Source organism: Anabrus simplex, chromosome 1 (assembly GCF_040414725.1).
Source record: "Anabrus simplex isolate iqAnaSimp1 chromosome 1, ASM4041472v1, whole genome shotgun sequence".
Lineage (NCBI taxonomy): Eukaryota > Metazoa > Arthropoda > Insecta > Orthoptera > Tettigoniidae > Anabrus > Anabrus simplex.
The window spans coordinates 997,289,722-997,317,028 of record NC_090265.1 but is presented as its reverse complement, the minus strand read 5'-3'; the positions used below and the strand labels follow the sequence as shown (position 1 = coordinate 997,317,028).

Below are 27,307 nucleotides of genomic sequence, written 5' to 3'. Positions count from 1 at the left end.
AAGAAATTTGAATAGACATTAAATAAATCTCACTGGATTTGTGCTTCATACCAAGGAAGGAAAGGTGAAAAACCCCAAAGGAATATTTTGGTTTCCTTCACCTAGTGAGTGGAGAAACATTATACTCACTGTAACTTGCCCGTAATTGAAGAAATTTCACAATTAATGGAATGGCCATAATCCTAACTAGGCTGCACTTAGCTATCCAAGAAATGTGCTTGAAGGATTTCAAACTACAAATCATCATGGACATCACATTTGCTCAAAACCTCCATAATACAAAACAGTAGGGAACTCTACAAAATTAGATCAACCTCCAATACGTGCCACAATAATTCTTAATGAATACAAAACTAGGCCTTCTGATCATCCATCAGAAATAAATATTGCTAAAAATGCAGCTTACCTTATCACACCAATTTACTTTTTCAAACGAATTGTATGCTATGTATGATTAACATCACCATTCAAATCACTCAAAAGCTATTAGAATATTTGGATTAATACAATTCCAAATATATAAATAAATACTAAAAATTAGCTTATTGTTCATAAAATATAACTGATACAGATATTTAACTACAGGGACATTGTTTTACCTATGACAGGGATTGTCACTCACCTGGTCACCTGCGCTGCGAGACTGTCTCCTGCCAAGCACTTTGCCATAATGCAGCCAGCGCTCGCCTGGCACTGAGTCATACACTGTTTTTGAACCAAATTTTCTGTACTTTACATAGGTATTATGTATATACACATGCTCATATAATGAAAATGGCATTGGTACAACACACTGAGCAATAAACATGTGAACATTCAACTAAACTGAACCTTACGTGGATAAAGCTCTCAGCAGATTGCAAAGGAGAGGAACTTTTGGCGCCAATAAGCGCATTATGGCAAAAAGCTTGGTGGGAGACAAGCTTGCAGCGCAGGTGATCGGGCAAGTGACCATCCCCGTCATAGATAAAACAATGATCCTGTATATTTTCAAGGTACCTGCATTTTCCACATTTGTATCATCTTGACATATGCTCTGGAATTAAACCAGCCTACACATAGGGTGTTCACTTCTATTCCAATTCGGAACTCATAACTTAATGACTCCTACTTTTGAAAGTCCCCGATATGAGGCAGCATTCCAAGAATTGCACTAAAAGAGCAGTCTGGAAAAATAAGCGAAACAAAAAACGTACAAAATATTACAAACTTTACAAGCACATAAAAAGCAGAAAATATTCCCCAGCTGTACGTAGTTTCAATGATTTTAAAGTAGCAACAGCTAAAAATTGCTCTGATAACATCTCTTCATACTAATTAATGTATTTGAGCAACAAGTATAAATATAATGGAAGAAGTGCCTTCAAATTAAATATATTTTTAGTAAAATTGGCACAATTTCTAACAACTCTAGCAGGGATGCCCAATTTTCCTCTCTAACTCACTGTAAGGAACAACTCAAACTCTCTGAAATGGATACAGAAATAAATACTTATCCTGCATTACAACAGCATCAAAATAACCAAATATCAGTCATGCACAGCAGAATTGTTCACACAGCATACCGTCCTCAATACCAATTATGTGCCACTGCTCTCAACAGTTACTTCTAGGTATAATCAACAAAAAATAACTTCGTAAAATTAAACTCTTAAATTTTCATTGATTTTTTCTTTAGAAATGCATTCATTTGCACACTTACAGAAAAAAACACTTATAACAAAAGTACTTTACATTCCGCATAACAACTGAATACACATTAGAGCCATTTTTCGTAACGATCTAATTAATGTGATAAATTATGGACAGTGTTAAAAATGTAATGCCTGTTTTTATACAGACATATCCTCTACAAGCTAAGGGAAACATTAACTAACTTTCCATTTTAGATGCTTCCTGTCTTGCTTGATGCCAAATCTTATGACGATGGAATGTCTCAACATGAAGAAGACTCATAGTCGAGAGGTTTCAAGTTGATACACCTCCTACACTTTTTTCACATTTCTCACTCTTCCAATGTATTAAAATATGAGCTAATATTTAGGTATGCATCACTTTCTTTTTCCTTCAAATAATTTGGAATAAGTAACATTTACATTCATAATCTAAACATAAATGAAAGTTGCTGGCAATAGTTTAAAACGTCTGTATAACAAGAAAATGCAAAAATAATGTAAGACTGAACACTGAATGAAGAAAGTAAAATCGTTCTCATAAAACAGTCTTTGTCACTTCCCCTTCTTCTTCCTCTTCTATCTAATGGTTACATTTATTTAAATGTTTCATATGCGATGGAAGGCAAAGCCACTTCACCTTCCCCAAGTCATAGCTCAGTTAAGATTAACACTCACTCGCACACGCATCGTACACACATAACAAACTGATGCCGAGCATCTATGTTCATGAGGTCTTTGTATTTTTATTCTGCTTTTTAAATGGAGTCAGCACCCAGGTGAGCACTTGTTCCTCAGTCTCTAGGCTTGCAGAACAGTGAGCATGCACAAAGGGAGAGAAGACTCTAACCATCCTCCTTGGGTGGTGTAAACCAACCTGAAAAGAATGCATTATGTATTATTGAATTCCAACAGCCTGCAATGACCTATAAAATCTAGTTATGTTTTGTTCTAACAAACTCATTTTTAACACTGATTTTTTTCTTTATAAATAGCACACAAATTCTCAAAGTACGACCCAAATGAGCACCAAGCTTACTAAAGCTGATGAAGGGAATGGATCATTTTCCTGAAACATGTATTTTAAATCAATCATTTTCTATCATTATAGGGTGTATTGACGGGGTGGACTAAGAATAAACCTGTTTTAAACAGTTTATTTAATAGAATCAGACAAGTCAATACAGGATCAATCGAATTCCAGCAAGAAACAAACAAGTCTTTGTGTTTATGTTCTGCATACTCACTCAGCATCATGATGTCTATAAGTAACATAGATAGCAAACATAAACATACATTTTTAAACAATTCAGACATTACTGATACAGTTGAGAATTCTGATAGTGATACATTTTTCTTGGATATTTCTGAAAAAGTTAAGAAAAAATTGGGGGAAGAACTATCGGCCAAGGGAAAGTCTGTGCGAGGATCAGCGATGCAAAGTCATCAATCAACAGGGGACACATATGAAAGGAAGAACAGGAAATTGCATTTTATTAATTTCAATGAGTAAATCAACACAAAAGACTGCGCAGTACGTTCAAATATGAAAATCAAAGGTGGTCGACAGGAAACTTGTGTACTTTTGTGCAACTTGTGAAAAGAAACATGGTCTGCATCGAGCCATTTGGTTTGTACTGTACCATTCCAGAGTTGATCAAAGGACTAAGGACTAAAGGTGTAGGTGTAAAACAAATTAGCAAAGCAGAATCTGTAGCAATACCAGCCCTGTATATAAAGATTCAACCCTGTATTTAAAGTTTAGTCAAATTAAAGCATTTGTGTGAAACTTGTAAAACTTACCCTTTAAAAATGATCTGCTGAGCAAACATTCTCTATTTAAATATGACTGCTTAAGGTTAACTCTGTGGAGTCCGAACAGTTTCCCACCTGCATCTTGCACAGATCCAATTTAAAATTAGGCAGGTATGGGAAGGAAATACTCATATTAGTAAAATGCTGAATTTTAACATTAAAAATATGAACTACACATTTCTTTCCCCATCGATGGTATCTTTACCTTGTCATGGTGGTGGGGCTCGTGTGGTCAAAAGATCCTGAGAGCTATGCCGGCGGTAGCTTAGCTACTGGTAGGGCCTCCCTTGCCGGACAGATCGAAGGTGATGATCCAGACTAAAAGGGATACCCTGGTCCTCCAGGTTGGGGGTTGGGCATAGGGTTGACAACTCTAACCCGTTAAAAAAAATAAAAACTGTTGAGAAGCCACAAAGAGTAAGAACAAATCGGACGGATAAAATTGATAAACGACCTAGGCGAGGAAATGGTTATGGATTGGTATTAGCGACTTGGAATGTGAGAAGCCTACTCCAGCCAGGTAAAAGCAGAAGAGAACCTAAGAAAGTGCTGGAGGGGCATCCAGGTGGAAGACGATGTAGAGGTAGACCAAGAAAGCGATGGATAGAAGAGGTGGAGGCTGATCTACGTACATGGGAGTCCGGAGATGGAGGACCAAGGCAATTGACAGAGAGCTTTGGAAGAAGATTGTTGCGGAGACCAAGGTTCTGCAAGGACCGTAGCGTCAAGGAGTAAGTAAGTAAGTACACATTTCTTTAATATCCATTTTGTTAACAAAATTATCAGCAACTGTTCACTAAAGAATAAGCAATTCAGTTAAAAAAATTAACCACGGCATTTGCTTGGCTGTAGTCCTAGGTTCCCTTGACAGGTCCCACAATAAAATGTCATCTCATTTCTGCTGCCTTTCACTTTCCTGTCAGAACACACGGCACATTTCTTAGTTTTATGGCCTCATGAGCATTTATGATATGTAGCTTCCCATTCAGACAAAAAAACTTTTTCACAGCTGTTCCATCGGCCATGCTTAGGTGCATTTTGTTTCGTAACGTCCCATATAAGCACCCTGTTAACTAGATCCCTGAAATGCTTTGACCCACTTCAAGCTTATTTTCTTCCTTTTGCTGCATATTACATAGCTGAAAACTGTTCACTAAAGCTACAGTCTTCTTTCCTGTATTAGGAGGTGTGTATTCCACAGCAAGGTGAGAATATTTTTCAAAAATTGCGGTCACCTACTTCGTTCATCACCCACTACATCACCGTTTTTGCCACTGTCTTCCAACTCAATTTCCTCCCCCTCACTCGAAAAATTGTTCTCAGATTCGGGAACACTAATTTCACTTTTGGAATCGGTTGACAAATCAAAGTCCATATCGCAGTGTCAAAAAACTGTCCGCAAATACCATCAGCTTCCATGCCACGATTGATGGATACCATATTGTAAATACAACGCAATAGTGGCAAACAATCTCCAAAGAATAAGCAGCTCTGTTAAAACAAATTAACCGTAGATGGCTGCATGGAACAGAAAAATGTCCAGGCTAAATACTGCATAAAGCTCAGCACCATGTTCGCTGTAACATACGAAATTAATAACCTTAAAGTTGTGTGCGACATAAGACCGGAACGGAAAACTAACAATGTCAGACTGAGTACAACATTGGACCCCATGGGTCAATCTGTGCAACACACCAATTCGATTTAGTGTCATTTTATCTTTGATTATCTACTAAATTCACTGAACCCCAACTGAAGTCCTTTTTATTTTTCACACCCTTATCATTGGATGTTATCTCGTATGGAGAAGCACCGGTCACAATTTCTTTCTTTTCGGCGACTCTCTTCAAGTTCCAGACTCTCTGGACCAGTAATATCTATGCCTAAATTCTGATGTCTAATTGCTTGTTCCCATTAATCTTTTTGATAGGTTTCACTCCTTAGATCTTCGACATACCGCTGATTCTCTTGATTTCTCTCATGTGCGGTATTTCATGTATTCGACAATGGTGATCTCTCCTCAATTCGATCTTGATGGTACGGCATCATCCCGTAACATCTATTTCCTTTGTTATATGACATTTGCATTTTAAATTCCCATTCATTTCCATATGAATTCCAATTTCTTCAACAATAATGTCCTCAGTTTTCATTTCTTCTTCCAGCTGTCCAGTTTCTAGTCCTTGGATTTGAATTCTCCATCACACGATTCCATCTTTCTTCATAACCTCCTCTTTCTGGTGCCTGTTGAATCATCACATGAATTGCCTGTTCAGTCCTTGGCACCTTTGGATTATTGTGAATTGTAGTGTTATCAAGCTGCCTTAAAATTGTTCCCGTTTGTACAGCTGTTTGAATGTTTGCCACTGTTAACAATCTTTGTACATTTGGAGGGAACTGCTTCTATATGGCATGCACTAATTCAAGTTCAGTAGTTGGCGAGTCTAATTTTTTCATGCGAGACAAGTGATATGTGAAATACTTAGCGTATCTCATTGGTCGTCCTATAGAGTATAATTTTGAATTTAATTCCACGTGTAAATTTTGCTGGATTCCTACACTCCAGAATTTATTCAAAAAACACCACTCTGAACTCTTCAAAAATGTTATGAAAGCAATAGTGAAATGTGTGGAAACCAAATGTTTGCGGTGCCATCTAAATATCTTTCTACTACCCTTAATCATCAATTACTCAAAATTTATTCTTACGGAAATATTCCTCTATGTCACATATAGGTTTTTTCAGATTTATTTGTTGTACTCCAGTGAATCATTGTGGACGGTCTTCATGTGTCTTAATAATATTTATTATCTGTGGACTATTCGCCATACATGTTACATTATAACTTCCATCATAATTCCCTCCAGATATCATTGTCGGTGTAGGCACCCTAACCATCAATTTCTTTTCAGTTTGCCGTTGCTTTTCATTCAACAACGATATCACTGACTTTGTACATTCATTCTCCATTTTTAATTCTTGTAGTTCCTGCTGAATCGGTTGCATGTCTTTGGTCATTTTTTCAAACTTATCCACAAATTCCACTTAATTTTGTTCTACTTTTTCAGTTGTCTTGTCTAGTTTCTGACCTCTGGTTATTACAATACTTGTCTGAATCATTGGATTACTTACTTCAATATCTTGGTTCATTCTATCTCTATTCCCCTGACAAAGATCATACGTGATTGTCTCCAAACTGGTCACTTTCCAGAGCAACTGAACATTTCTAGGGTAGTGCCAGAGTACAAACAACATGATAGGTCAGATTATTATTATTAGCGTATGGCAAGGAAATTATATACATAATATACAATATATACACAATAACAAAAAACATTGATTCACTTCAGGCATTAGTGTTATCTCTTATATCTGAATGTCCAGCTTATCAATCCACTGTAGTGCTTCCACTGTTGGAGATAGGAAGTCTTCCAAAATACCTGGATATGCCCGTAGTTGACACTCGCTTACAATGTGGGGAATAGTCTGGCGAGGGGCTCCACAGTCACATTCTGGAGATGGTACAAAATTCCACTTGTAGAGAGAATCCCTGCACCTTCCATGACCTGTCCTGATCCTGTTCAGTCTGGACCAAGTTGCACGTGACAGTTGGGATCCATTTACAATATTTTCCCCTCTGAAGATGTTATGCAGGAGCACGTCGGGAGAGTTATTCCAGCGGCTTTTCCACTCCTCCAAAGCATTGAAGTTGGTGGACGTCTTCAGAGCAGCGTCACAAAGGGGTGGATGTCGTGATTTCAGTCTTTTGAGACTAAGAGCTGGTATGTCATTTAGAACAGGTAGCAGAGGATTCTTGCAGATCTTGTTGTACTCTCGAACAAGAGCTCTGGATCTTCGTAAGTCAGGTGGCATTATTCCTGACAACAGTGGGAGCCAGTGAACTGGAGTTGATCTGATGGTGCCAGATATAAGACGCATGCTGGTATTCAATTGTGGGTCAATATACTTTGTATACGGACTATTAATCCACACTGGAGCACAGTAGTCAGCAGCAGAGAAAACCAGTGCTAAGGCTGAAGAGCGTAGGATGTTTGCAGTAGATCCCCAAGTAGTACCAGTTAGCTTCTGAATAATATTGTTTCGGGTTTTCAGTTTCTTCGACAAGTTCAAAAGATGTTGTCTGAATGATAAAGTCAGAATGTAGCAGCTATCGTTCAGTCTCAGTTGTCCCTATTCACTCTTTTTTTATTTTTTTATTTTTTTTTTATTTTATATATGATGCTAGTACAGATTCATGAGTATTGTGTGTCTAATAAACTTTTATTATTAAGACCTCAGTATGACTTTTTACCAGAAAATCAACAATAAATACACTGGATGATGTTCTTAGTTATAATGAGATTCTGAGGAAGAAAATTATGTCGCGGGTTTCCCTATGTGACCTTGGTAAGGCCTTCGATTGTGTACTACATTATATTCTACTTGATAAATTAGCATATTATGACATTTCTGGAAATGAACTTTTCTGATCATGATAAACGACTTAGATGAGAATGTACAAACAAATACTGTCCTATGTGCAGACTACTCTATTTTTCTGAGCTCATGTAAAAATCTTGATGAACTATTGTTGTTATCCAAACACATATTTGAGGAAACTAAATCATGGCTTTAAATAAATGGTTTTCTCCTTAATATGTATGTTAAACTTCTTGGATTACATCCTGACATGAAGCTGACATGGGAAAACTACATTAACCATATTTGTGCCAAGCTATCCTGAGTAACATACCTACTCCGCCATCTGAAGCATGAAGTAACTAAAGCATATGTGCGTTCTGCATATTTTGAATTTTTTTGAGGTATGGTCTAATATTTTTTTGGCAACTGTGCACGTGTAAATAGTTGCAAAGTTGCAAAAGCTATCTATTCGAATCATTGCTGGCATTCCACCTTACTCTCACTGCAAACCACTATTTATTCAGCTGTCTATCTTAACAGTAATCAATTTATACGTATATAATCTTCTGATATATAAGAAGAATAAGCCCAGTAATGGTTCGCCAGGATATCATAGCACCATACATACTTATGGTACCAGGTCATCTTATCATCTTGCAGTTACAGAAAACCCAAAAATGTCATATGGTGTTAAGTATAACATTATATAATTTTAAAAAAATACGTAAAGAATTCTGTCAGCTCCCACTGAACATTTCAAACAACATATTTATAAAGGGTTGTTCGTAAATCCATGGTACTCCAATGCCAAGTGCACTGAAGAGGACTGGAGCCGTCTACACTAATTTCGAGTGTTTTACCTGCTAGGTTTCTATATCTTCAGAAGGGAAAAGGTCTTCCACCGTATTTGCTTATATAAATAATAAATAAATAAAGTAATAAAGTAAATAAAGTAGTGGCAATATTGATAGAATATAATACTTAATGAACTAACAAGAACAATTGCATTACATTCCTTCAATGTTATCACCTGCAAAGTCTATTATCTTTTACCAAATATCAGGAAGCTGTTTGGGACCAATGGCAAAGCACTCTCTATTGATGACAAACGGAGCACCCAACTGCGCAGAGTACAGATGGCACGTCAGGAAATCGGTGGACTCGGAGGGGTACCTTCAACTTCGGAAACAGGCCGAAGTCACAAGGACTTGTGTCTGGTGAGTACGGAGGATGTTCCAAGACCTAACAATGCCATCGTTGCAATACGAGTTTGACGATGTTTGTGACATGACGTGTGTCATCATGCAACATGATAGAGCGATCGTCTCATAATAAACGTGGGCATTTTCGCCACATAGCTGGACGCAGATGTTGTTCCAGAAATCGGCAATATTATACACTGTTGACTGTTTGTCCCTCAGGCACCCTTGTAGTCGCATGCCACAATCAACGTAAGCTTCACCCGACTGGGTTCCCATTGAAATTTCTGTGGATGTGGTGAACCTGGGTGATGCCATTCATTTCACTGATGCTTTAATTCAGGCTCGTAGGCTCGTGTCCACATCTCATCAATGGCAACAATACACTGCAGAAATGAGTTACCTTGTATTTATACATCATATATACAGGTAATAATAAATTTTATACTATTAATTGAGTATCCATCTTTGCAGTATCTGTCCAGGTGGATGCCAACCAGTGCTTACCGGTGCCATTTCTGTACATCGGTGAGTTGATGTGGAACCCAACGGGACGCAATTTTCCTCATGATAAGACATTTCGTCAGTATGTGTTACACCATTTGATGACTGAGACCAACCTCTAGAGACAATTCCCAGACAATCCATTGATGGTGTATGGAAATGAGGCCACTCACGATGTTATTTACATCCATTATAAGTAAAAATAAGCCCACTAACAATGGCAACAGAAGAACACAGCAATAGCAGATGCAGTGCAGGAAAAGACCGTGCAAATTTATGCATACCATTAAGGCTGTCAGGTAGACTCGACAGCGCAGTGACGTCACAAGCAGTCACAACTTGAGAATGATTGGACATAGCTTTGGATTAACGGCATTGTGATTAAATTCCTATATTACATATTTAGCAGTGAATAACAAAATGTGTGTTTTGTGTTCTGTTCTCCTTTAAGAAAATTTAATAAATTTATTAGGAGCCTCCGTGGCTCAGACGGCAGCGCGTCGACCTCTCACCGCTGGATACCGTGGTTCAAATCCCGGTCACTCCATGTGAGATTTGTACTGGACAAAGCGGAGGCGGGACAGGTTTTTCTCCGGGTACTTCGGTTTTCCCTGTCATCTTTCATTCCAGCAACACACTCTATTCTCATTTCATAGCATCTATCACTCATTAATATAAATCACTTTGGGAGTGGCGACCCCATCGTAATAACAGCCTATATCTGATTCATTCATTACATCCCTGACCCGGTCAAAGACTGAAAAACAGGTTGTAGGTTTTCAATAAATTTATTAGACCAAAGGAAAATGAAGAAGAAGTATGGTACTAAACAGAATGTCGTGGTTAGCTATCTCACCGAAGGCAGCAATTGATTCTAACATTAAATTTGCTTGAAAGACATAAGACAATCAGACCAAACACTATTTACAGAACACCACTCTCTTTATAATGAACCACACCTCACACCCCCATTCCGTTTGTCAATACCAAATATTGTATAACATGCAGAACCAGAGTTATACAATGTTGCAATAATATTTCCCAAACATTGTTTGAAGTACAAAACAAATAAAAAACCAACTACTGTAGAACAGGGCTGTCCATCGTTCATTTGTACTCGGTCACATTCACATAATAACTAAGAGAACCCGGGCAGCAGGTTATGAGTCTACTACTCGACAGTACTGCTATCAGTATTGCAGGGTAGATACTATATTTCTACATCATACGACAAATAATAATAACAGCAATGTGCCTGGTCAGCTTGCATGGGGGTTTGGCTCTGAACTGAGTAAGAGCTAAGCACAACCCTGCATGAGACACTGGGGTGGGGACCCTCAACCCCAACACAGCGTGTCCCAATGGCTGTTAGGGGAAATTCCTGTACAGATGCAGGACAGGTGTGTATAAGGCATAGCCAAATTAGCACCCACGGATCAACTGAGGTAATGGGAAAATGGTCAGCATCCTCGAAGGCAGAAGAGGCAGAGAGGATGGAAGAGCCAACTCAAATCCACTTCGTGTCTGACTTGCAGCAAGCGGCAAAGTGGTCAGCGACTGATCACTGGAAATTCATGTTCTGGAACTCACCACTCCAGTCCTACGAACTGGACCTATGTCCAAACTTGTGATAATCAAGTATCATGAGGCGTGTTACAAATCAAAACTTTTACCCCAGGTGGTAATCAATCCACTGCTGTCAAGAACAGTACAACCAGACTGTTGGATTCTGGGGAGACTGGACTGACACGCAGAGGAAGCCTGAGACCTTTGGCCAACTTCACCCAAACAGCAAAACCTTTTTCGGAACACTAAACGTAAATACTCTCATACGAGCAGGAAAATTGTATGAACCAAAACAAACCTTAAAGGAACAAGAAATACAGATTGTAGCACTACAAGAAACAAGACTGACTGATGAAAACGCAATGGATTTCGGGAACTACAGTTTTTAATTCCACACTAAACAATCCAACCAATATATGATGGCTCATTTATCATAATCCATGAGGAACTGTATTTTACAAAAATTGGACAATAAAATGGCCTTCTACCCATTTATATTGTATATCAATACTCTAGAACAAAATTAGCTGATTGTGTATTCTTGCTAAGATCTCTCATGAAAGAATTTTATATATCGTTTCAAGGTCAGTAGTCTATTTTTAACAGCTGTTTAGATACAATTAAAAAAGGAGATTTTATATGAAACTTGATGCTACTGTTAATTTTATGCACAGTTACAAGCATTTAACAACGCCAGGAGATAGAAATGTACATAGAACATTTTATGTTTTTTCTAGAAACTTATAAGGAGGTATTTAGTAGGTATTTGTTTTTCAGCTAGCCAAATGTTTTATGATATAATGCAATTGTAAATTACAAGGTATTTTAGAAGATTTATGTTTGTACATACATATATTATAAATATTCTAATGTAACTAGTTGAATGTCCTTGTTACTACATCCGAGGCTGATGATGGCATATACAATGTCGAAACCGGTACCTAAAAATGTGACGTTTTAATTATTTCAAATTTTTTATAGTATTGAACAGGTGGAAAATCCTACCCTTATCTTTGACTGTAAATCTCGTTTCAATACAGACCAATAATGACATTTTTGATGTTAAACTACAGACTACTCAAAAATAAAACAGACAAACAAATTTTCAAAAACACGCCACTCTTAGGAGTCGCTTTTGCAATCAAGAAAAGCACACTCAACTCAATAACAAATGTGAAGCCCGTAAATGATAAACCAATGACAATCACCGTAAAATGTGGAGAAAAAAAAAATATATATATATATATATATATATACACGCTAATTAATGCACATGTGCCAATCAATGAGGACAATAAAACACACCACGAAAAGGTAGACAAATCTTGAGAAACTCTAGAAGAAATAATATCCAAAATTCCTCAAAACCACATCAAAATCTTACTAGGTGACTTCAATGCACAATTAGGCAAAGAAAGAAAACACAGAAAAACAATAGGAAAATTCCCAGGCAGTGGATTATCAGTAATCCCATTTTTAACTCGCGCACACCCCTCCCCGGTTAAAACGTTTACGAGTCAAGTCCAAAGCACCCCATTTGCCCTTTTCTACAGCAATCTATTCAAAAGTATATCATATTACACAATAAAATTTGCTCATTACCTGTTACTTCTGCAATAAAAAATTCTTTGTAGCTTGTTTTGCACTCAGCAACTGCTTATTAGTGTACATTTTCTTGAAACATACTTCCCCCTGAGATGACGTTTTCATCTTCAAAACCATAAGTGATTCCAGTGTAGATAATGTAGGCCTGAATTTTGTCTGATTTTTCCTAACAACACTGAAAATTCTTTCTGTGAGAGAGTTAATGTGAGGTACACTTAGTACTGCAAATACAACATTACTGAAGGTCTTATATTTCATTTGTCCACTTTCATTTTTAAGCTCTGCAATGTTGCCCCAATTCACATCAATGTTAGGTCCATGTACAATATATTCAGGGAAAGTATCACACTGGTAAACTGCAAATTCCTCTTCAAGTTTGTCATGTTCACTTTCCTTGATCAAAGTTGGGAATCTTCAAACAAAATATTCAAGAGATGAATAGGAATCCTTCATTCTGAGTGAGATGTCTACAACTTTGGCATGATGCTGAAGAAAGTAGCAGAACAGTTTTGTGTGCGAGTCTTGTATTAAAGAGTTCACAGTTTCAAACTGCTTGGTGGTCTCATTTTCATGGTAGGTCTCACTACAAAACATGAGGGTCCAAACTTCCCACTGCTCGAGAACTCTATTAATAGACTTAGAGCCAAAGGGTACTGACATATTTCACAATTTTGTGACCCTCTGTGCTACATTGCCTGCTGCCATTTCTTGATGGATACAGTACTTTTGTATCCATCTCTTGGCACAGGCCAGAATAAAGTGTAGCTTTCACCAAAGTCCCAGTCTCATCCATGGCTGTGACAATATGGAAGCTGCTGGGGTATGGGTGGTGCTTAGTAATGACATTCAGAGCACGGCTAGTGCATCTGAGTGTTATGAAAGGTGTTGCTCATAGGGTCAGTCGTGCTGCAACAGCACTTTCTGACCCAGTGAGGAAAGCAATGGCAAACTACCTCACTCCTCGTCTTGCCTAGTACGCCTCATTTTGGTGCTGCCATTGGTTTTTGCGGTTTCCTTATAACCGCATAACCTTTGGTGGTGCTATTTGAGGATCCAACCAGCCTCTGGGCTGATGACCTAACAGACACAGACTGTGCTACAAACAGCCTGATATCCTTCAACGTGTTTTGCCTTTTAGAACTCTTATCAAGATTGTATATAACTGAACCAAAAAGTTCTCTACATGGACTGGTAATTGGGCTGCTGCTTTTTGTGCACAGATGTGTATGAGATGACATGAACAACCTGGAGCATAAACAGAAAAATGCCTGTCCTTCACAAATTTGGCAACACCTTTATTTGCCCCTATCATTGTGTATGCTTTGTCAGATGAAAAAGAAATGCAATTTTCCCATGGAATGGCTAAAGAAGACAATTCACTATTAATAACAGAGAAAATTCCCTCACCTCTATTGTCGGTACTCTCTAACAATAACGATAGAAGAGTTGATATTTGGCCTCTCCGAGCATTAAAGAAAGAGTTTTTTTTTTTTTTTTTTTTTTTTTTTTGCTAGTTGCTTTACGTCGCACCGACACAGATAGGTCTTATGGCGACGATGGGACAGGGAAGGGCTAGAAGTGAGAAGGAAGCGGCCGTGGCCTTAATTAAGGTACAGCCCCAGCATTTGCCTGGTGTGAAAATGGGAAACCATGGAAAACCATTTTCAGGGCTGCCGACAGTGGGGTTCGAACCTACTATCTCCCGAATACTGGATACTGGCCACACTTAAGCGACTGCAGCTATCGAGCTCGGTAGAGAATATTATAGGATAAAGTTTAACTGCACTTGAATCTGTAATACCATCAGTAGCCAAAGATAAAGGCATTATTTGCAAAAGTTCACTTAATTCCTTTTTCGCCTTAGATGCTGTGTATTGAAATAAAGCAGAGGTTTTAGTTCTTGCACAACCATATTTCTGAGATATTTTATAGTCGGGGAATATCGATCTAAATAAATTTGCAGCATGGTCTGAAACCGATAACGGAACATTATGCGCCAAAAGAAATGATGTGAACAGCAATTCGGCATTCGTCACCACAGTTTCATTACTTTTTACAAAGAACGATAAAACAGACTGGGTTCCTAATTTTAATTCACCGTGTGTGTGATGTTTCTTGGATCCTATGTGTCTTCTGCAATCATCTTGTCCCCCGTGAGCTACAGAGAAATCACAAGAACACACACTGCAAAATACGTGGTTTTCACTAACACGTGAAGCAAGTAGGCACAGCCATTCCTTTGTGTAACTGTCTCAATATTTCTGTAACACTGCTGTCTTCTTAGAAGAAGATGCAATTTGACAATTCCTCTGCTTCATTTTACAAAACCAATCACTTCTTTTCGAATCAATGACTAGAATAATAAGAATTGAAACGCGCCAAATATACCACTCATTCTACGCACACAACAGAGGAAGAGCCGAACGCGCACTGGAGAATATCAGTGCAAGGAATAGAGCCTACTTCATGGCCGACTTGATGCGTCACTCTAGCTAAGAGAGCAGTGTATATCTATGTAGCTGGCCGTGATTTCACAATGCTCACGGGAACAAAAGGAAGTGATGACCAAATAAGTGCCAAATATGTTTAGTTGCCAACTTTCAAACACAAACTACGAGGTTTGACCAGAAATGCTCTAAAGGATTGAACATTTTTGACTTTTTTTACTTTTTATGATGGAAATCAATTTTATCGCAACAATGTTGCTTTTCCATAAAAATTTCCCCTTCGACCGTAATGCCATAATAGTGAAGTGAAATCCGTAATCACAACGGACAATCCGTAATAGTTGGCACCTCTGCCAGCACATAAATGGACCAATCAAAATGGACAAAGGTTAGTCAAACTCTGCAGGATATTCAACCTTAAAATCACGTCAACACATTCATCAGCGAATTCCAAATTGACCATGTAGCAATCTCCTATCCAAACCACAGAGATTATTATGAATGTTCAAGTCAGAAGGGGTGCAAACATAGACTCAGATCATTACCTGACAAGAGTCAAACTACAGTTGAAACCTCACTTTCACAAAGAAACCATTAATCCCAAAATTTGACCTCACTAGGATCCAACCATCTCTGAGAGAAAGGAGACAAAATATTGGCAACAACTCAAAAGCAAACTGATTACAACAGCACAAACACTAATTCCTCTGCAGAAAAAGAAGAGACACCCTTGGTGGAATGAGGAGTGTGAACAAGCAATCCAATCTCGACAGAAGGCATACAACTGAAACAGCAAAAGCAAGGAGAATGACTACAAAACATTCCTGACAGTGAGGAAATGATGATGATGATGATGATGACGAAGGTGATTCTTGCTGTTTAAAGGGTCATCGGCCCCTAATGATACGAAATGAAATGACAAATTAAAAACACAAAACCCTCCACTAACCACAATTCAAAGGTAATCTCTCAGTAACCATAGATGCAAGTCCATCTATACTGTTTTGTTTTAAATACACTTCTATTACATCAATTGATGTGGAATGGTATTTTTCAACAATTAAAAATATTTTGTCTCAGGCTGCCGATTATGCTGCCTTCTATTATTTTTTTTGCTAGTTGCTTTACGTTGCACGTCGCACCGACAGACCAATTGTCTTATGGTGACGATGGGACAGGAAAGGCCTAGGAATGAGAAAGAATCGACCGTGGTCTTAATTAAGGTAAAGCCCCAGCATTACCGCCGAGTATGAACACACAGATTTTGAAAATGAAATAGGCTGTAGTGGTTCTTCTTCTTCTTCTTCTGCTTCTTCTTCTCCTCCTCCTCCTCCTCCTCCTCCTCCTCCTCCTCCTCTTCCTCCTCCTCCAACAAGTGTCACCTCCTCTTAGAAGGTTGGCTACTGTTATAAAGATTCTTGCTTTAGATGATGCAGTGAGAAACAGCTCAACAGTGGAACAGTGAACCAAGTTTTCAGATTATCAATCCAAGAAATGCGCCTCCTTCCTGGTCTTCTTTTGCCTTGTGTCTTCCCTTGAATGACCAGCTGCAGTACATGATATTTCTCTCCTCGCATCACGTCACCAAGATACTGAAGCTTTCTGATTTTGACAATATTTAATATTTCCTTTCTCTTTCCCATTCGCCGAACCGAAGCATCCTTCTGTACATCCATAACTCAAATACCTCTAATCTGTCTATTTCTCTTTTCTTCATGGTCCAGGTCTCAACTCCATAGTACAAGGTGGAGAAGACGTAACACCTTAGAAGCCAAATTTTTAGATGTAAACTAAGGTCTCTGCTACAGAACACTCTCCTCATTTCTGGCCTGGCCAATCCTGGACTTTATTTCCTCAATACAATGTGCAATAATGTAGGGCAATGATGTATTCTGCCTGATAGGAGGGGTGAGTTGGAATGCAGAGATTTTGAAGAAATGGCTTGTAGTAGTGCATAATACATAAAACTGCACACTGTTATGTCCTTATGTTGTTATGATTCTTATGATATGATATATCAAACTGCCTCCTTTTAAAATCTGAAGTGCCTATTTTACATATTTTGCCTGCCTATTCTGAAAACTTAGAGAGCATAAACATCCGCGCCCTTATTATCAGAGATATGAATTTTGAAGACAATTGCAACAAAATGAAAGCATAATGATAGGAACAGTAAGAAGAGTAATACATTAATCTTCTTCATGAATTTTGAAGACAATTGCAGCAAACTGGAATATGACTTCTACCATGACAGGAATAGTAAGATAAGTAATCCAAATTTTCTTCTACCGCTAGTGGGATTGTGGGTGGAAAATGTGTCGCAAATGTGCCCTTCCTGATGCCAAGCCTAAGTGAGGGGATGTATTCACTATTATATGTTTCTGTGGTAGTAGGTAATGTGGTATGTTTTGAGTGTATGATAAGAAGCATATTGGGACAAATACAAACACCCAGACCCCAAAACAGGAGAATTGACCAGACATGACAAAAATCACCAACTCAGCGAGGAATCAAACCTAGGACCCTCTGAACTGAAGGCCTGCATGCTAACTATTCAACCAAGGAGTCTGTCTACATGTAATCAAATTAATACTTATATATTTTACACTTACCATTTTTTTCATGGATTTGAACCAAAGACTTAAATGACTGCTGTGCCCTTGCCAAGCTGTACTGGCTCTGAAAAATAAGAAAGTACGAGTCAATAACTACCAAGCAAAGAAAAAACAGCTAACAAGTAACAACTGGACATGTGGAGGACATTTTACTTACACAGTCCTATACCACAAATGGAAAAAAATAAACCTTGATCCAAATATTTTAAACACTTACAGAAGAGGGTCTGCAACTGTAAAGAGGTCAAACTTCATGAATATTTAATGACAAGACCATGACGAATAGAAGAACCAAGTGTAATTACTCATCAAGTTCAGGTGCGCCCCGCCAGGCAGCGCTAGTGTGTGGTAGCTCCACAATACCGATCAGCTGGTCTGATAAGTATATACACTGCCTTTTATTTTAAAAATGAGAGATTACAATTAAAATACCACGGCAGAGAACAATGGAAAAGTATCATACAAGGAAATAAGAGCTACGACCTTCATCACATGTTGCGAAAAGCACAAGTTACTCGAGTGTACACATACATAACACATAACTCCCAGCATATTAAAACAAACACCCATGAATTATTTCAAGGTAATACTCTACTTACCAACTCAGTTTGTCGGTTACTGGACTTTCGAAAGCTTGCGTGAAGATTTGGCGGATGTTCGAGTTTGTAAATCTCGCCGGATTTCTTTCATTCTGAAGAAAAATCGGCACTTCAGATAATGATAAACAAGTCTGGGGATTATATCCATAACATGTTGAAGACAACAGCCAGCTCCTGAAGGATCAACTGAAATTTTGTCTATAGAATCGATACAATCAAACAATATTTCGCCCCACATTGATTTTGAGTTCAGTTTTTCACTAATTACTTTCTCAGCCTGGAAAAGAATATCACATACACTTTTCGAAGGGCGTGTTAAAAACACTTCATTATTGCTTGAACCGCAGTCTTTTATTTCTAAGAACTGAATTGTACTTTGATTATTATCACATAGAGAATGTGCACAGGGCGAACACTTAATAAATTTAGAAGAGTGATTAACAACGTACCCAGCCAAATGGTACGCTAAACACTTCTCAATCAAAGAGTTTCGAACTGCGCTATCAAATTCAGGTACAGAGCTTTCCCAGTCTTCGATATTTACTGCATCTTTAACCACAATGTTTTGCTTAATGGAAGTTTAAACTGATTGTTTCACTGTCTCATTATGCATTTCCACATTCCGGGCTAACATACGCATCTGATTAACATATGAGGTCAAGATCATCTCCCATTTAGGTTTGCAATTTCCTCCTACATTTAAAGCCTGCTTTATAGGGACGTAGACACATTGAAGTAGATGCAAATGAAGGAAATCTATTGTCGGTGGATGATCATCTGAACTGAAAGAGTGCATAATTCCCAAGTGCCGTTCCAAGGGATCCTGGGTGAGCTTTCCTGTTAACACATACTTATATCCTCTTTCCCAAAGCCATGCACACATTTACAAAGTACTCTGTAGGGTTACCGTAAGTGATTCCAAGGTTCTGTTGGAGGCAAAGGTGTTGTTAGTAGATCTCACAGTTTGAAGAAAATTAACAAGAGCTGTATGAGAAGGTGAACCTCTACAAAGAGCCTAAGAAGGGATGAATGCATTTAGTGCATCAGCAACAATATATCACCGGTAAATGTTTCAGTGCCCTCACTACCTTGTAATCCTGCCAGTCCCATCTCTCAATAAAATTTCATACCTTTGGCAACAGTGTCACTAAAAAGTTGGAAGGCAAGCCTAGCATTCATTCTCTGGAATGATGATGGGTCTAAATGAGCAACCGTCAGCTTGGGGCAGGCTCTAAGCCCAGCATATCCTGATAGATCTTCTTTGAACAGTTCCCTATAGAAATTGAAATTAATGATTTTGTTGTTATAGTGAAGTTCTACTTTATCATGAAAGTGGTTTCTCATGCATTTAAATACATGCACAAAGTCGGAGAAAGCCCAGATCTTTCTCTTAACATCTGCAGGATTAATGATGTGAGGTTGTAGAGAACTTGTCTGGCCACTGATTCCTAACGATTTCCATGCCTTTTTATTTGTCTGACTACCATCACAAGTAAATTCAACCACCCTCGCCCCAGCCTCTTCTAACTGTAAAATCACCTGTATTAGAATTATTGCGAGAATGTCTCCTGGAGTAGCATTTCTGCATGCATAAATAGCAACTGGTTGCACCCAATTATACATAAAAGGTACGAACATGAACACTAGTGCGTGATTTGCAGGCAAGTTCCTCTGGAGATCAGGCGTGTGTTCACCTAAATCAACTAATCCATCTACTTTATGCAAAAAACTATTGAACTGGATTTCTTCTCTTAGCTTCTCGTCACCTTTTACATACTCTATTAAATCTATTATCTCTTTGTATATCCTTTCGATTTCATCATCTGCTGAATTAGTAGGCATACAGACCTGCACTATTGTGGCGGGCATTGGTTTGGTGTCCATCTTGACAACAATAATCCTTTCACTATGCTAGTCGTAGCTTACCCGCTGCCCTATTTTCTTATTATTAAACCAACTCCTCCATTTCCCCTGTTTGATTTTGTGTTGATAATTCTGTAGTCTCCTGACCAAAAATCCTGCTCTTCCTGCCAATGTACTTCACTTATACCAACTACATCTAACTTTAGTATATCCATCTCCCTTTTCAGATTCTCTAACCTACCACAACGATTCAAACTTCTAACATACCACACCTCAACTCGTAGAATGTCAGTATCCATCTTCTTGATGATCACCCCCTCTCGTGTAGTCCCAACCCAGAGATCTGGAATATTTTACCCGGGAGGAAGCCGTCATCGGTACATCATTCATACGGAGAGAGAGCTACATCTCCTCGCGAGTTAGTTACAACTGTAGTTTCCCATTGATTTCAGCCGTGTAGCCGTATTAACACAGCTAAACTATATTGAGTATTATTACAAGGCCATATCAATCAACTAGACTGCCGCCCTTGCAACTTCCAAAATGCTGCTACTCCTCTTTCGATGAACCATTCGTTAGTCTGCTCTCTCAACAGGTACCCATCCAATATGGTTGCATCTGCAGCTTGGCTATCTGCTTCATTGGGACACACAAGCCTCCCCGCGGCAAGGTCACATGGTTGACAGGGGAGATTGAAAACAGTATTTTCTTCAAAATGTCTATAAAACACTATAGAAACGAGGTATGAAGATAACATCACCTGAAACGTTCGTAACAACTATGACAACATGAACATGTGCGATTAATAATAATTAACACACAACTTTTAAAGTTTCTTCAAGACTTGTTAGACTTGTCATTCGAACACTACATAAACCTATGAGAACTTGTCTTCTCGTAACCGCAGTTATGTGGGGCTACGCTTGTGAGTAAGTCATGTTGCTGCTTGTGTATAAAATCTTACAATAAAATTTATGAGAATAACTATGATGGAGTGTTAAAATATATAGTTGTATGGAGAAGGGGACTCCTTAAAATTCAATTAGGACGATATGGTCTCAACTGTACACAACAAACTCAAAGAACATAACCTTGTACAAGATCTCCTGTGTTAAGTTGCTCTGCCGCCAACTCACTTAGATAGTGTGCCCTGCTTTACCGGTGGCTGTAGCTTGACGCGTATTGTATTGACTCGGTTGATAATTGAATCTGGGACCCTTTGAACTGAAGGCTTCAATGCTGACCATGAAGGCAAAGGAGTCTGACATTTTCCAATCTTGACTATATAAATTAAATCACATATCCATTAAAATTATATTATTCTTTAATTCACTCATGCTTCTCAGATTTTCTTCAGGTGTGGAATGCTCTTTAGCACTTCTGGTCCTATTTTTTGTCTCGATGATTCCAGAAATTGTATTTGTTCCAGGGTTGATACCCATCCTCTTCAAAATTTCCAGTTCAACCTCAGTCCCTTGTTAAAATGGCACATGATATCATTCACATACATCTTCACTGCTCCAAGTCCTGTATAGACCTCTTTGGGACACCTATTCCATATAGTTCCATCAAGCGCCTCATTCACATTTTGTGTTTTACCATGTAAACATTTTTCCAATATCTTGAGGTCAGCCGTCTTTCACAAATAGATTTAATTGCTCTAACAAGCTCCAATTTCATGCCTTGTCTTTTGTGATGATACTCGTCACCTTTTGCCTTAGCAAGTTGGTATGCACACCAACTTCCCCCAACCCCAACCCCCGTAGGACACTTTCCATGAAAGGGAAATTCATTGTTGGCAGATAGAAATAAGCATGGTCATTCATGCAATGATTTTAATAACCACATATATCTCAAGAATTAATGGGCATAAAATTGAAGTTCATATACCAAATTAAAGTGGAAGACAAATTCTATCAATTTAGGCATATTTTGAAAAATGCAAATTTTGATAAATTTTCTGGTTTCTGCTGTATACATATATCTTAAATCATTCAAAACAATTTAAAATACCACAATAATAATAGTAGACTATAATCACAACTCCGGAAAGAGACCGACATCATTATGCCATGGAAAGTTACGGTAAATATGCCAACTGCCACAATGCAGGTGCAGGTGTACTGTGCAACGTTACAGATATCTTCACATGGTTATGAGAGTATTTAGGGGTTATAGTAAGGATTTAAATGAGAGGGCATTATTCTCTGTTAAGATCCCTATTAGAGTATTGTTTCAGTGTATGGGATCCACAGGAGGATTATTTGATATGGGAACTGGAAAAGATCCAAAGGAAAGCAGCACAACCTGTTTTGAGTGGATTTCCAACAAAGGGTAGTGTCTCAATTAAAACTAAGTTTCAACCTATTCAATACTAATCTTACAGATTATTGATTAACAAATTATATATTTTTTTAATGTACATGTTTTGGGTCATTAAGCCATCAGCAGCATTGGAAAAGACATACAAATGAGTGTACATTATTAAATATATGTCTATAAAGTCTCATATGAGATAAGGTGATGACAATAAAATCTTGTGGAAAAAAAGTTATTAACTCCACCCAAAGAAATCTTTGTTTCATAAGTATAATCTTGCTGCAATACTGTGGCTGTCTTGTATAGTCAATACAGAATTGAAAGGTGCCTAGAAATTTTTCTTCATAGCTGCAGAAGGTGCCTAGGGATAGGTCCACATAATTTTGTATGAACAGGCCTCACAGGCCAGTGGAACATCATATAATGCATAATAAAATGTGTATGTGCCACTACCCAGCACAGATGGATTTTCAAATATGAATTTTATTTCTTGTAAGGAATAGTGTTACAAAAATGTTGCAAACTTAGGTCTGAGATGACTTGGGTGTGAGGAGACGAGATGCTCGACTATGTGATATATTTCAAGGTGTCCGTGGAGAAATGGCGTGGAATGACATTAGTCGACGAACAAGCTTGAGCAGAGCTTTTAAAAGTAGGAAAGATCAAAATATGGGAAATATTCATTTATAAGATGAGATGTAAGGGATTAGAATAAAATACCAAGGGAAATGTTTGAGAAATTTCCAAGTTCCTTGAAAACATTAAGAAAAAGCTAGGTAAACAATTGATAGAGAATTTGCCTCATGGGCGACAGCCCTAAATGCAGATGATTGATTGATTGATTGATTGATTGATTGATTGATTGATTGATTGATGACTCCTAGGTGGACCAGTGGGGAGAGAAGAACCACATGAGGAGAATTTCATGAATATAACATTTCGACAATTATTGGAAGAGTGGGCACAGGTTTTAACATAAATGGTTTTATACTTTCCATTAATATTAATCAATTCGAGGCCCAGTTTCTACAATGAAGTGTTAACACTGTTCTTAAGTAGACTTAACACACAATTTAACAAAATGGCCATCTTATTGTTAACGTTAACAAATTGTTAACACTAGTATTAAATTAACATGGCAGTAGCCCTGTATTAAACCTCATAACAGCTGTTAACATTTCAAAATGGTAGCTTGTAGAAGACATAAGTTTGAAGCTATTCTTTATAGAGTTGTCAGAAGAAAGTTTTCTATACGATATCTAATTAACAAAGCCATAATTAACAAGGCACTAGAAGAAATTGAAAATAGGTTAGAGTTTCCCGCAGACTGAAACTTATCCAATGTCTCCACAGCAGCAGTTGCGTATAATTCTTAGATATTATGCTTCAGATTTTCATGTAATTGTAGGCAACTATGTTCATGAGTGCAAGACAAGATTGTTCAGAATTCTGCAGTGTGTTCCTACTGCCATTACAGCATTGACAAGGCATTATATTATTTTCCCCGCAGGTAAAAGAATGACTGAAAATCAGTCGAGACATATCAATTATCACATTTTTCCAATGTTGTAGGAGCCTTAGATTGCACTTATGTAAGAATATATATTTAATGCTGTGATATAACAGCCTGTTCTTTCATTTTTCAAGCACACGTTTCATTTTTTCAAATTAAATCTATAACATTTGTTCTGTATTCATTATAATGATTTTTTGCCTCTTACTGGACATAATTACGTCTTAGTGGACTCTGGTAACCATAACCTATAATAATGTCAACGATGTGTGACAAAATACAATTCCAACATACCGCTAGGAGTGCTTTATGTAAAGAAACGAAAGACGCTCACTGCCAAACGTATCAGAAATCTCACGGAAACTTATTCATTTGTCAAACAAGGATTTCGTAACAGATGTTGGTAATGTGTTTGTGAAACGGGGGGGGGGGGGGGGGGGGCTTTTAACCAAAGCCTTACATTAATAACAATTGTTAGTTAACATCCGTTAAGTAAATTTTAGTAGAACATAAAGGGAAGCTGTCTGAACCTTTTGCTGTAAAATCTGGAGTAAGACAAGGATGTCTACTGTCGCCAATCTTGTTTATCATGACACTGGATTGTATGGTGAGAGAAGCAACAAATAGAAAGCGTGGCATTCAGTGGGGATTAAAAAACCGATTGGAAGAACTAGATTATGCGGATGATCTCAGTCTTCTTGCAGAATGTTTTCGGTGAAAATCAAACTGAATGACTTAAAACTAGAAGCTAAAGAAGTAGGCTTAAAGATTAATAACAAAAAGACTAAAGAAATGTGCATAAACCATCGTAACAATTGTTGAAGAAATCGGGCAGGAAGTTATAAATTAAAGAAGTGTGTGATTTGACAGATTCTGATTATGTTCTTTCAAGAACGAAACATGTAATCCTATTTTAATCATTATTTTTTAACATATAATCTCATGCGTTTTCTTTTTTCAGATATTTTAAAAGTTTTATTTATAGATAAATTAGCTTTGATAGGACTAAAGAATCTAACAATAATTGATAATCTGTTGATGCTCTTTCACTGAAGGAAATGTTATCTCCTCATGGATGCTACTGTCGCAGAAACTATGCTAATGATTCTACTAACTTAAGCTTCTGAAATTCCAGCATTGTCTCCAACCATTACATAAGACATAGTGGCGTAAAATCTTAAATTATTGATACCTGCAGCATGGGAGAAAGAGGTAAATTTCAGTTTGTGGGATATTCTAACCTCACTTGAACTTTGTGAACTACCGTACCTTACTAACAATGACGTAGACAAAGACACCTCCGTACAGGCCATGAAGACCCTTGGAGGAGTGGAAGGTAAAGGCTTCCACCATTGTTAACCGCAGCACGTGATGAGGTAGAGTGGTTAGCTCTATGCCTGGCTGCCTTTGCCCCCAGGAATTAACCTGGTACTCATTTTTGGTGTAGGCTGAGTGAACCTCAGGGCCATATGCAAATCTGAAAGTGGAAAACTCGCTTCTTAAATTCTACGACTTCCTGACGGGGATTCAAACCCACATCCTTCCGGGCGAACCGAGCACGCCTTTACCACCTCGGCCAGGCAGCCGCTTTACTAACAATGACTGATTTCAATAACTGGTATCTTTGTACAAATTCTGCATCCATCAATCTTTCAAAATCACAATATTAGACCTTCAGTGCTCAGCCGGGAAGTTGTGGTACACACACATTGGCTTAGTTTCAGTCCACGAAATGGACTCATCCATCACAGTCATCCCAAGGGGTGTCAATTCAGTCTGTAACAAGCAGTTCAGCTGGTAACTTCACTCTAGAATGTTTGAGTTTACTGTCTCGCTCTCTCCATCAACATTCTGGTGTAACCCCCACCTTTCCCTGCTAGCCTAGCTTGTTAAAAACACATTTTGGTGCCATGACATCCCAGCCCAGCTCTAATACAGGGCAAACAGGGATGTTGACTTAACAAGTAATTCAGCTAACTGTTAATATTTTTTGTTGGTGAATCACCAATTTTATTAAGTCAAATGTTAAAATGATTTGAAGAACTTGCTAAGAATTACCAACAGTTGTCGAAACTGGGCCAGAGTCTGATTTCTATGAAGAAAGATTAATGCAGCATATGCTCAGTTGAAGATTGGAAATCTAAGAAGATGTCTGACAAACTCATACAAAGAAATCAACAGGCCCAAGTACAAAAAGATAGATAAGATGGATGCTGACAAGTTGCTACTCAAACTACACGGTTGTTGACATCCTTGGTGCTGATTGCATCAACTTTTGTTTCTGGTATAGACTGTTTAAAACTAGAAGTAAAATATCTTGTTCCAGTAATCTAGTAAACTGAACAGGAATGTCATCCTGGCTAATGCTCTGTCAAAATTAACACAGAGCGACATTAACTATCTAGATGTTCCTGGAAGAAAGCCAAGGCAATACCAACTGCAGACACTTGTAGCAAGCTTGAAACCCTTCACCATACCCTTGGCTTTACTCATCATGGAGAGATTTTAAGAAATAACTGACACAATTTCATACAGAAGATGATTACTAAAGTACTCATTAATAACAATTACAAAGTTCATGAGGTGAAGGTGGAAGCACTCGCCGAATAGAAATCACTGCACTGGACAGGACAAGGGGAAGGGGTATTATAACTGACCCCAGTGTGCGCCAAGAAGAATCTGGATCAGCTGGCAACTGTTGATCGCAAGGAAATATACATACAAGCCAACAATAAGCTACTTTCGGCAAGTAAATAACATTAAAGATTTACATGTGGTTGGGATGATGATTAGAAGCCATGAGTCAATCCCAAGATCTGCTGCAGAATTTTTCAAATCCCTTGGGATAAAGCTGCAGATTTGGTGGGATGCTGCACTCTATACTCTGAAGGGGTCAATCCAGATACTGAGGAATCACCCGTACAACTTCAGAAATGAATACATAGCCTGTAAGAAGCATCTAATTGCCCCACCCCCGATAACCAGCGACTTCCAGTTTTCCTATCTTACATAATTTAACTTTGGTTGCGGTGCTTAAATGTTAATGTATACTGGTATACCTTGTACTAGGTGGCAATCGTAACTGTTTGGGAAGTTCAGGTAAATTAAAACACAAGTTATAGATAGAATGAAGTTCTGAGATAATTTAATTGATGTGAACATCCTT

At 38.1% G+C, this 27,307-nt stretch overlaps 1 protein-coding gene across 2 annotated transcripts in view; it reads right to left on the bottom strand.

Annotated features, from left to right (window-relative positions):
• Nucleotides 1-471: 471 nt before the first annotated feature.
• The window catches only part of LOC136857883 (ubiquitin-conjugating enzyme E2 Q1), a 153,539-nt gene continuing 126,703 nt past the window's right edge, over nucleotides 472-27,307 (bottom strand). For both annotated transcript variants that reach the window (XM_067136918.2, XM_067136917.2), the window contains exons 7-8: nucleotides 17,845-17,911; nucleotides 472-2,550 (exon numbers count right to left, since the gene is read on the bottom strand). In XM_067136918.2, the coding sequence (XP_066993019.1) occupies nucleotides 2,519-2,550; nucleotides 17,845-17,911 (99 nt within the window). In that variant the 3' untranslated portion in view covers nucleotides 472-2,518. The remainder of the gene's footprint in view (nucleotides 2,551-17,844; nucleotides 17,912-27,307) is intronic.